This window comes from Nerophis lumbriciformis, linkage group LG37 (assembly GCF_033978685.3).
Source record: "Nerophis lumbriciformis linkage group LG37, RoL_Nlum_v2.1, whole genome shotgun sequence".
Lineage (NCBI taxonomy): Eukaryota > Metazoa > Chordata > Actinopteri > Syngnathiformes > Syngnathidae > Nerophis > Nerophis lumbriciformis.
In genome coordinates, this window is record NC_084584.2 from 18,860,259 (window position 1) to 18,872,856 (window position 12,598).

Genomic DNA, 12,598 nt, shown 5'->3' on the forward strand with positions numbered 1-12,598 from the left:
TTTATTAGCGGCTGTGATGGCAATCGAAATAAGTGATAATGATACATATATTTATACATTCTAATCACTATTTTTGATATTGCTATACATTTTTGGTTTACATTTTTTTGTTTAAATACAAAAATGGAAAAACATTGTTTTTGTTGTGTCGCTCAAATTAATTGTTTACAAACTCAGGGTTTTTTGGGACACAGGAGGGGTTGGGTTCAAAAAGCCCAAAGATTTGAATGAAATGTGGTCATATTTCAGTCTTTATTACAAAAGTTTGAGTTTATAAATTGTTAATTAATTTCAATCCTCCAGGGTTTCAAATGTCAGTTACTGAAAATGTAAACATCTAAATAAAGGACTGGTATTTATCAGAACTTAGTGCCTAACAGTGATTAAACCAGGAGGCGGGCTTGAGTGTAAATGCACTCCACAGGGCAAACAGGTAAGGAAATACAAACACTTCCATTGTAACTTTTCACTTCCAAGAAAGACACCATGATGGTCTTGAGTATCAAAGTGTTTGAAATGAAATAATCTGGCATTTTGAGGGTGGGGTGGGGCTATCAGTCCCAAAAAAACCAGGTTGGAATATTCATAAAATGTGTCAAACACATCTCGACATGACCAGTATTTCTCCATTAAACATTCAATACACACATCAAAATACAGTTCAAGCTACATTTCTTGGATTCCAGAACAGATTTAGAGTTCACAAAACAAACTTTACAGTCACGTTTGGCTACATGAGTGCACTGATAACATCCAAATTTGCTCATCAAAGATGTTTTAACCAAAAGTATTTGGCCTATTTTTTGAGCAGGCACTTTTTTTTGGAAATATGCCAAGCTTTATTTCATACTAACATTCCCTGAAACTCTTGATATTAAAGAAGTCAGTTGGTGTCAATTTAGCGTGGACAACTCAACTTGATGGCAATCGAGAGAGAAAAGCATGCATTTCTTTAAAGTGCAAAATATTTCAATTAAGTTAATTGTGATTGGCACATTATTGCAGTAGTAATGAAAAATAATACCAAAAACGTTTAATACACATAATATACCATAGTTGCATTGTTTTGTGAATGTAGGAAAAAGCTCATTTGCTTCTCAGACATCGTCTCCATCAGTCCTCATATTTATCATCTTTGGCCATTTAGCAGCCTTCCAGACACAGTAAGGCTCCGTGCAAAGATCCTTTAAAGTCTGACACTTAACGTCTCTGCTGGGCTACGTGCTTCTGCCGTAATGCAAGATGTAGTAGTCGTGCACGTACATCAACACAGCAACCGGCTGCCCGATGATTAGCGACATCCACACGGCCGCGTTGCCGTAGATGCCGTTCAGGAAGCGACCCACGAACCAAGCGAGGGGAACCTGGCGTGGGTCAAACAAAAAAAAGGGGAAATTTGATGTACAAGAAAAGAGGAGAACGTGCATTTTTTTTTTTTTTAAAGGGAGGGTGTTTACCTGAGCCATCATGCCCATAAAGGCCCACAGTCGGAACATCTTCAGAGGGACACTCACCAAATACTGCGAAGCACAGCAGACATATTGATCATCCAAACATAATATAAAATGTGAAGCTTACCTCGTGAAAGAAGGCGGACACCATGAAGACGGCAGTTTGAGCCAGAAGCTTGTTGACGCCCCTTCTTAACATGGGCTTATAGAAATGTCTGTAACACACATTTATACCAAAATAATAATTAGATACTCGAACAATAAATTATACTTGTCCAATTTTTAAATCAAATGCATTCTTTTTTTTAAATTAAGCATTTCCATAATTAATTACAATTTATTAATACTATCATGTATAAAAACCAGTGGCGGGCTGTGCGTTTCCCACCTCGGCCTTCAGTGAGCTTCGACTTCAATGATTACCTCTCCATCAATCCATTTTCTACCGCTTGTCCCTTTCGGGGTCAGTACCATAATTGATGTCACCACATGATCATTGCTGGAGAAATACTATACAGGAACACATTTACACCCTACTGGGCATTGAACCACATCAACAGTATACAAAACGGGTTATTTTCTGGCGCATTTAAAAATCTATTAAAACGCATCAGCAATTAAAACATATACCGTAAATTTCTCTGCTTGGCTTATGCAACTTCCGGTCAATAAAGTTTGATTTAAAGTACAAACTTCTCAAATATATATTAACTGCCCTGACCACATGATGGCGACAAATACACATATTAACATTAACATTAACATTGTTACATGATGTAACAATGTTAATTAAATGACAAGCATGACACATATTAACAACAAGAGTTTACAACTTTTAGTTGTAACAGAACAGCTACCGTCAACAACTTGTGATCTGATTGGCTATCGCAACTGTCTTTCAACTCTATGTGTTCTCAAATTCATCCGCTAATGGTCCCGTAAAGTATCCAATCACAGAACGCGTAATTGTCACGTTCAACGTGAGGCCATCTAAAAGGCCTTACTGACAACAACTCGTGATCTGATTGGCTATCGCAACTGTCTATCACTGTATGTCCCCGATCGCTTACAGTGCATAGACGCACGCATTGCTGATTCTGAAGGCCTCAGGCAGATTTCATACAGCATGGCAACATAAGCTATCTGGATTCTGATTGGATACAAACTAAAACTAACAAACAACAGCACTGGAACGAACATAATATGACATGAGTAGAATATTAATACGTTTAGATATTTAGGGAAAGTAAATTAAATTATTTTTTTTAATCTTTAATTATGATCATGATTTCTGGTTATGTTAGGCCAGCAGAGAAGGCATTGCTGGCCCTGACGGCCCACCCAAAAACATTATCGTTGAGACTACACAGCATAAGACTAACAGCTGTTTCTAATATGTTGACGAGTGCTATCAACCTGTGTAAAAATGTGTGGCCCCCCCTTATCATTGCAAATATTAAAATAACACCGACATTTGTTTGTGCCGTTATTCTATATTATTCTGGAAAAAATACACTTTCTGACGAGTGACGTCCTAATTTAAATGATCTAAAAAAAAAGACCACCATATTTTGACACAAATGCAATTTTGTTGGAAGAATGGTATATAGAAATATTTTTTCATTGTGTTACTGAAATCATTATTAAAATTTTAAATACATTACATAATTAATCTGGGTAGATGCATGATTAATGCAATATTTTTTTGTAATTTATCACGAGTTAAGTCAATGAGTTTAGCTCTTTTGCAAGATTACTATTGCAGCAACAACATCATCAGTAGGGTAAAACTAACCTACTGTACAAAAGCTAAAGCTAAAAGCTAACCACAAGAAAACAGCGACCAATAACAGGCGATAGTGATCAGCATTCTTATTATTATTTTCCTCCCACATCCAAAGACATGCACCTGGGGATAGGTTGATTGGCAACACTAAATTGACCCTAGTGTGTGAATGTGAGTGTGAATGTTGTCTGTCTATCTGTGTTGGCCCTGTGATGAGGTGGCGACTTGTCCAGGGTGTACCCCGCCTTACGCCCGATTGTAGCTGAGATAGGCTCCAGCGCCCCCCGCGACCCCGAAGGGAATAAGCGGTAGAAAATGGATGGATGGATTATTATTCTTACTTTTTGAAAACCGCAAATTTTGTGCGTTTTCTCTGTACGAAAATGTTTTTCATCACAGTAGCCTAGGCCAGGGGTCGGCAACCCGCGGCTCCGGAGCCGCATGCGGCTCTTTGACCACTCTGATGCGGCTCAGCTGCATACTCGCCGACCCTCCCGATTTTCCCAGGAGACTTCCAGATTCCAGTGCCTCTCGCAGGAGACTACCGGGATTAATATTCTCCGATATTCACCCTTATGATAATAATAAGGGCGTGCCATTATGGTACAGAATTTAGCACCCTCTACAATCTGCATTAACAGCGTGACAGGCCAGCCACATGTTGTATGCATCTTCTGCTTGCACACCTAAGTGACAGCAAGGCATACTTGGTCAACAGCCACACAGGTTACACTGACGGTGGCCATATAAAACAACTTTAACACTCTTACTAATAATAAGCCACACTTTGAACCAAAACCAAACAAGAATGACAAACACATTTCGGGAGAACATCTGCACCTTAACACAACATAAACACAACAGAACAAATACCCAGAATCCCATGCAGCCCTGACTCTTCCGGGCTACATTATACACCCCTGCTACCACTAAACCCCGCCCCCACCCCAACCCTGCTCCCTCACACATCAAACCCCCCACCCTCCCTCCCCTTCCGTGCGTCGGTTGAGGTGGGCGGGGTTTGGTAGCGGGGGGTGTATAATGTAGCCCGGAAGAGTTAGGGCTACATGGGATTATGGCTGTGGAGAGTCTGGGGCATATCTTTGACAGCACCCTGAAGGACAAGGCAGCAGTGCAGTCAGCCCATGTGGAGCTGAAGACCTGGCTATCAGCAGAGGCCAAGTCAGGCCTCCCCGGGAAGTTCAAGGCTTGGATATACCAGCATGGCATCCTGCCGAGAATCCTTTGGCCTCTGCTCATCTACGAAGTCCCAGTAACCATTGTGGAGGGCTTCGAACGCAACATCAGCCAGCACCTGCGTAGGTGGCTGGGCTTGCCGAAGAGCCTAAGCAGCATTGCCCTGTATGGGAACAACAACAAGCTGCAACTTCCCTTCACCGGATTGAACGAGGAGTTTAAAGTCACCAGAGCCAGGGAGGTGTTACTTTACAGAGACTCATCTGACACCAGAGTCTCCTCTGCTGGCATCAAGGTCAGAACTGGGAGGAAGTGGAAGGCACAGGAGGCCGTTGACCAGGCAGAAGCAAGGCTGAGACATGGCGTCTTAGTAGGTGCTGTGGCAGTCAGACGAGCTGGGCTGGGTAGCCATACAAGACCACGCTACGACAAAGCCCAGGGTCGAGAGAGACGGCTGATGGTGCAGGGAGAGATCCGTGCAGAGGTTGAGGAGGAACGCCGGAGCAAGACAGTGGCCATGCGCCAGCAAGGAGCCTGGACAAATTGGGACCACGCATCTACCCGGAAGATCACCTGGACAGAACTTTGGAAGTCAGAACCAGCAAGACTCAAGTTCTTGATGTCCTGCCAAGTCCATCTAATCTTCATTGCTGGGGGCTAGTAGAAACACCTGAATGTCCACTGTGCAAGGCACGGGGTTCCCTGAAGCACATTCTGAGCTACTGCCCTAAAGCCCTGGGAGAGGGGAGGTACACATGGCGCCAGGACCAGGTGCTGAAGGCAGTAGCAGACACCATTGGCAATGGAATCCAGCAGAGCAAACACCAGCTCCCAGTCAGGCATAACATCTCCTTCGTCAAGGCAGGGGACAAACCACAGGCTGGACGTAAGGCCCCAACCGGACTGCTAGCCACAGCCCGTGACTGGCAGCTTCAGGTGGATCTCGGCAGACAGCTGAAGTTTCCAGAGCGCATAGCAAGGACATCGTTGAGGCCAGACCTTGTCTTAACTTCTGACTCAACGAAGCATGTTGTGCTGCTGGAACTTACAGTCCCCTGGGAAGACCGGATGGAGGAGGCCCATGAGCGAAAGAAGGCCAAATACCTTGGGCTGGTCGAGACATGCAGAGAGAGCGGATGGAGGGCCCGCTGTGAGCCCGCTGTGGGCTGCAGGGGCTTTCTAGGGCAATCTGTGCATCGAGCATTCAGACTTCTTGGAATCAGAGGGTTGCTGGAGAGAAAAGCCACCAGAAATATCAGTGAGGCAGCTGAGAAAGCCTCAAAGTGGTTGTGGATCAAGAGGGGAGACAGATGGAGTAATTCGCTGCTTGGACACAAGCCTGGGCCTGATCAGCCCTGGTTGGGTAGCCCAGGCGAGGGAGTATAGAGATCAAAGACCCGAAACACCCAACGAACCTCGGTTCTTTACTGATGATGTGTTCAAGCTGCACCGCAAGGTGTTTCTCAAATCTGTGTTTCAACATCTTTTTGCATATAATTAAAATTGCATTATCAGCTGGATATATATATATATATATTAGGGCTGTGAATCTTTGGGTGTCCCACGATTCGATTCAATATCGATTCTTGGGGTCACGATTCGATTCAAAATCTATTTTTTTTCCAATTCAACACAATTCTCGATTCAAAAACGATTTTTTTCCCCGATTCAAAACGATTCTCTATTCATTCAATACATAGGATTTTAGCAGGATCTACCCCAGTCTGCTGACATGCAAGCAGAGTAGTAGATTTTTGTAAAAAGCTTTTATAATTGTAAAGTGGAGATGTTTTATCAACTGATTGCAATAATGTAAATTTGTTGTAACTATTAAATGAACCAAAAATATGACTTATTTTATCTTTGTGAAAATATTGGACACAGTGTGTTGTCAAGCTTATGAGATGCGATGCAAGTGTAAGCCACTGTGACACTATTGTTCTTTTTTTTTTATAAATGTCTAATGAGGGATTTTTAATCACTGCTATGTTGAAATTGTAACTAATATTGATACTGTTGTTGATAATATTAATTTTTGTTTCACGACTTTTAGTTTGTTCTGTGTCGTCTCCTCTCAATTGCTCTGTTTATTGCAGTTCTGAGTGTTGCTGGGTTTGGTTTTGGAATTGGATTGCATTGTTATGGTATTGCTGTGTATTGTTTTGTTGGGTTGATTAATAAAAAAATTAATAATAAAAATAAAAATAAAAAATCGATTTTTAAAAAATGAGAATCGATTCTGAATCGCACAACGTGAGAATCGCGATTCGAATTCGAATCGATTTTTTCCCACACCCCTAATACATATATATATATATATATATATATATATATATATATATATATATATATATATATATATATATATATAAAGACCAGCAGCCAAATCCCAGTCTATCAAAACAAGCAATACTGTGCTCATAAGTAGCAAATTAGTTTACATAAAAAACATGTCATCTGTTTTTCATTATGTTTTGCCCTTTCTCTTAATTTTTTTTGTTCATTTTATTTTTACCATGTGCCATTGTAAAAAAAACAAAAAAAAACGTTGTGTCTTCTAAGCACTTAGAGAAGTGATAAAGGTTGGGTCACAACTTTGTGGAGGTTTTCTACACACGTAAAGCACACTCTCTGTGGACCCTTACTCAGTGCTCACGTGACAAGAATTGATGTGGCTTGTCAAGGTAAAAGTGTTGTACAGTCTTCGGTACTAATTTTACTAATAAATAGCTGGTATCGATGTAATTCTTGCATGATGGTATTAACTTGGTATTGAAGTATCGATAGTTTTGACAAACTTAATTTAATGTATGTGCAGGTGTGCCCAATGTTGTTGCCGCTTACCTCAAGCACCACTTGTGAACCGGGATGTTCCAGTTTGCCCAAAAGTAAGTGACAGTCTCAGAGTTCCTGCAATAAGACTTAGACTTCCTTTTTTGTCATTTAAATTTTAACTTTACAGTACCGATAAGAACAACATTTCGTTGCAGTGCATAATAAGGATGACAATACTAATTAGCATGCTTCATGTTACTATGCATGTAAAATACTGACTGCCCCTTGAACTCACCACCAGTCCCTGTAGAACTCTCTGTCCCCAAACTGCAGCAGCTCAGCCACAAAGTTCATGGACGAGTGGAAGAACCAGTAGAAGAATATTAACCAGATCAGATGGTTGGGCACCTGAAAGGAATATGATGGTAGGAAAAGCAGTAAGTATATAAATAAAAAAAGGGTGATGAGGAAGCAGGAAAGGAGAGAGGAAACAAGGAGCAAATAGGATAAAGTGTGTAAAGAAACGAGAGAAAGAGAAAGAAGAAGGTACAGAATGAAGAGAGAGAAAAGTGTTTAGAAACATCTCGTGTCCAAAGTGTCCTTAAACGCATTGTGACACTCACAGCTAGCTTGAGCAGACGTTCCACCATTCTAGAAAAATCCATTTCCTGTCAGCGAGACAAAGACTTGTTTTCATGCTTGCAATTCTCAACACCAGACATTCGTGTGTATGCTGTAAGTCTACCTGGAATGGCTTCATGGAGTTTTGTATGGTCGGAACCATCCACTGTTTGTCACACAAACATAACATCAGTGGTAGGTATTATTAGGGGTGTAACGGTATTATACAAAACTCAGAACCAGTGGAGTTGGCACGTTGTGTAAATAGAAACAGAATACAATGACTTGCAAATCATTTTAGACTTATATTCAATTGAATAGACTGCAAAGACAAGATATTTAATGTTCGAACTGACAAACTTAATTTTTTTTTTTGCAAATAATCATTAACTTAGAATTTAATGGCAGCCACACATTGCAAAAAAGTTGGCACAGGGGCATTTTTACCACTGTGTTACATGGCCTTTCCTTTTAACAACACTCAGTAATCGTTTGGAGGAGGAGGAGACCAATTTTTGAAGCTTTTCAGGTGGAATTATTTCCAATTCTTGCTTGATATTAGGGCTGCAACTAACGATTAATTTGATAATCGATTAATCTGTCGATTATTACTTCGATTAATCGATTAATAATCGGATAAAAGAGACAAACTACATTTCTATCCTTTCCAGTATTTTATTGGGGAAAAAAACCAGCATACTGGCTCCATACTTATTTTGATTATTGTTTCTCAGCTGTTTGTACATGTTTCAGTTTATAAATAAAGGTTTATAAAAAAAATACAAATGAAAATAAAAATGCCTCTGCGCACGTGCAGAGCATAGATCCAACGAATAGATGACTAAATTAATCGCCAACTATTTTTATAATCGATTTTAATCGATTTAATCAATTAGTTGTTGCAGCCCTACTTGATATACAGCTTAAGTTGTTCAACAGTGCAGGGTCTCCATTGTCGTATTTTACGCTTCATAATGCGCCACACATTTTCAATGGGAGAAAGGTCTGGACTACAGGCAGGCCAGTCTAGTACCCGCACTCTTTTACTATGAAGCCACGCTGTTGTAACGCGTGCAGAATGTGGCTTGGCATTGTCTTGCTGAAATTAGCAGGTGCGTCCATGAAAAAGACATTGGTGGTGATGGCAACATATGTTGCTCCAAAACTGTATGTACCTTTCAGCATTAATGGCCTACTGAAATGCGATTTTCTTATTTAAACGGGGATAGCAGGTCAATTCTATGTGTCATACTTGATCATTTCGCGATATTGCCATATTTTTGCTGAAAGGATTTAGTAGAGAACATCGACGATAAAGTTTGCAACTTTTGGTCGCTGATAAAAAAGCCTTGCCTGTACCGGAAGTAGCAGACGAGTAGCGTGACGTCACCGGTTGTGGAGCTCCTCACTTCCGCACATTGTTTACAATCATGGCCACCAGCAGCAAGAGCGATTCTGACCGAGAAAGCGACGATTTCCCCATTAATTTGAGCGAGGATGAAAGATTCGTGGATGAGGAAAGTGAGAGTGAAGGACTAGAGGACAGTGGGAGCGATTCAGATAGGGAAGATGCTGTGAGAGGCGGGTGGGACCTGATATTCAGCTGGGAATGACTAAAACAGTAAATAAACACAAGACATATATATACTCTATTAGCCACAACACAACCAGGCTTATATTTAATATGGCACAAATTAATACGGCATAACAAACACCTCCCCCCTCCCGTCCATATAACCCGCCAATACAACTCAAACACCTGCACAACACACTCAATCCCACAGCCCAAAGTACCGTTCACCTCTCTAAAGTTCATACAGCACATATATTTCCCCAAAGTCCCCAATGTTATGTACGTGACATGCACATAGCGCCACGCACGTACGGGCAAGCGATCAAATGTTTGGAAGCGTACTCACGGTACCGCGTCTGCGTATCCAACTCAAAGTCCTCCTGGTAAGAGTCTCTGTTGTCCCAGTTCTCCACAGGCCAATGGTAAAGATTGACTGTCATCTTTCGGGAATGTAAACAATGAAACACCGGCCGTGTTTGTGTTGATGAAGTCAGCCGCAATACACCGCTTCCCTCCTACAGCTTTCTTCTTTGCTGTCTCCATTGTTCATTGAACAAATTGCAAAAGATTCACCAACACAGATGTCCAGAATACTGTGGAATTTTGCGATGAAACAGACGACTTAATAGCTGGCAACCATGCTGTCTCAAAATGTCCTCTACAATCCACGACGTCATGCGCTGACGTCATCATACCGAGACGTTTTCAGCAGGATATGTCGCGCGAAATTTAAAATTGCACTTTAGTAAGCTAACCCGGCCGTATTGGCATGTGTTAAGATTTCATCATTGATATAAAAACTATCAGACTGCGTGGTCGGTAGTAGTGGGTTTCAGTAGGCCTTTAATGGTGCCTTCACAGATGTGTAAGTTACCCATGCCTTGGGCACTAATATACCTCCATACCATCACAGATGCTGGCTTTTGAACTTTGCGCCTGTAACAATCTGGATGGTTCTTTTCCTCTTTGGTTCGGAGGACACGACATCCACAGTTTCCAAAAACAATTTGAAATGTGGTCTCTTCAGACCACAGAACACTTTTCCACTTTGCATCAGTCCATCTTAGATGAGCTTGGGCCCAGCGAAGCCGGCGGCGTTTCTGGGTGTTATTGATAAATGGCTTTCGCTTTGCATAGTAGAGTTTTAACTTGCACTTACAGATGTAGCGAGTCGCGACGAACTGTAGTTACTAAAAGTGGTTTTCTGAAGTGTTCCTGAGCCCATGTGGTGATATCCTTTACACACTGATGGCAGTTTTTGATGCAGTACCGCCTGAGGGATCGAAGGTCACGGACCTTCAATGTTGGTTTTTCGACCTTGCCGCTTACGTGCAGTGATTTCTCCAGATTCTCTGAACCTTTTGATGGTATTACGGACAGTAGATGGTGAAATCCATAAATTCCTTGCAACAGCTCATTGAGAAATGTTGTTCTTAAACTGTTCGACAATTTGCTCACGCATTTGTTCACAAAGTGGTGACCCTCACCCCATCCTTGTTTGTGAATGACTGAGCATGGAAGCTGCTTGTATACCTAATCATGGCACCCACCTGTTCCCAATTAGCCTGTTCACCAAATAAGTGTTTGATGAGCATTTCTCAACTTTCTCAGTCTTTTTTGCCACTTGTGCCAGCTTTTTTGAAACATATTGCAGGCATCAAATTTTAAATGATCTAATAATTGCAAAAAATAACAAAGTTTACCAGTTCGAACGTTAAGTATCTTGTCTTTGCAGTATATTCAATTGAATATAGGTTTAAAAGGATTTGCAAATCATTGTATTCTGTTTTTATTTACGATTTACACAACGTGCCAAATTCACTGGTTTTGGGTTTTGTAAATACAGCAGTATTTCGGTATCAAAATCATCACAATAATGCCGTAACGTGTGACTGCATTAAATGAAAACTTGGTGAGTGTAGTTTTTAGCTGGCACTTTTGAATTAGCCGGTTTGGAATTAAACTACATCTCCCAAAATTGTGGGAGGTCGTAAAGGAGAGAGAATTGATTGTTTTTTACAACTTCCTGAAGGTTTCATTAAAATCTATTCATAACTTTTTGAGTTATCTTGCTAACAGACAGACGACAAACTCTGGCGAAAACAGAACCTCTTTAGTGTGCGTATTTTGCAAAGCAAAGTCGCCACCTTCGTCTGGAGTGATTCCAAGACGACACGTAAAGCCGGTCAGAAGTTGTGATGTTTTAACCCACATTCGGTTCAATACCTTGAATCAACTCGTGATTTAAATGTATTTGTTATCCATGTTTTAGATAGGAAATGCGCCAGGTGGCAACACGGACAAATAAAGTTTGATGACGTGACACTGCACTGCGGGGAACACAAGTAATATGAGAAGGTACTTTATAAACCACCGTCTGGAAAATAAGTTTGATTCCAAAGAGACCAAGCGTCAATTTGTGAGGTATTTATATTATTAAATGTTAAATTGTCAGCTAACTTTTCTGAGAATTAGCATTTTTCAAAGTAATATAAGATGTCCACAATAGAGAACACTGTTTCTCTGAAGTTAAGACACTAACTAACGTGAACATTATGGTTTTACCGGATGCACGCACGCACACGCACGCATACACGTGTTTAACAGTATTGAGTGGTTAACTGTGTCGAATGCCTTTTGAAGATCCAGCATAACCATTCCACAGTACTTGCCCATGTCTATCTCTCGCCTGATGTAGTAGGTTAGGTACAGTAGGCATGTATTGGTGGAATGTGATTTTCTGAATCCTGATTGAAATTTGAATAGAGGCTCGCGATTTGATGAATAATTATCTATTTGCTCTTATATTAACCTCTCTATAACCTATGAGATGGAGCAAAGGATGGAAACAGGGCGGTAGTTGCCGGGGTCAAATTTTTTTATACAGATGTGATATTATCGCGAGCTTTAATTCTTGTGGGACATGAAACTGATTGATAGACAAGTTGGTGATATGAGCAACCATTGGGGTAATCGTGACAGTTGCGTCTCTGAGAAATCTGGTGGGAGCATTATCATGTCCTGTGGCTTTGCTTGGCTGCAGCGAGCTGAGTTTCTGTAACATATCATCAGTTTTAACTTTGACAAACTTGAAGTCATCCTTGCTTACCCCCTTTTTTTGGTAAAAGTCTTGGATGTGCTGTTCACCGTAGAGGCCTGAATGTGAGGGCAATTTGCTTACCAACGTGGAAGCGA

The 12,598-nt window shown here is 41.0% G+C and overlaps 1 protein-coding gene across 1 annotated transcript in view; it reads right to left on the reverse strand.

The window, feature by feature from the left end:
- dgat1a (diacylglycerol O-acyltransferase 1a) overlaps positions 1 to 12,598 on the reverse strand; it is a 21,066-nt gene continuing 8,468 nt past the window's right edge. The window contains exons 11-17 of the mRNA XM_061930849.1: positions 7,955 to 7,996; positions 7,833 to 7,877; positions 7,505 to 7,617; positions 7,279 to 7,344; positions 1,579 to 1,666; positions 1,458 to 1,520; positions 1 to 1,364 (exon numbers count right to left, since the gene is read on the reverse strand). Of these exons, the coding sequence (XP_061786833.1) occupies positions 1,218 to 1,364; positions 1,458 to 1,520; positions 1,579 to 1,666; positions 7,279 to 7,344; positions 7,505 to 7,617; positions 7,833 to 7,877; positions 7,955 to 7,996 (564 nt within the window). The 3' untranslated portion in view covers positions 1 to 1,217. The remainder of the gene's footprint in view (positions 1,365 to 1,457; positions 1,521 to 1,578; positions 1,667 to 7,278; positions 7,345 to 7,504; positions 7,618 to 7,832; positions 7,878 to 7,954; positions 7,997 to 12,598) is intronic.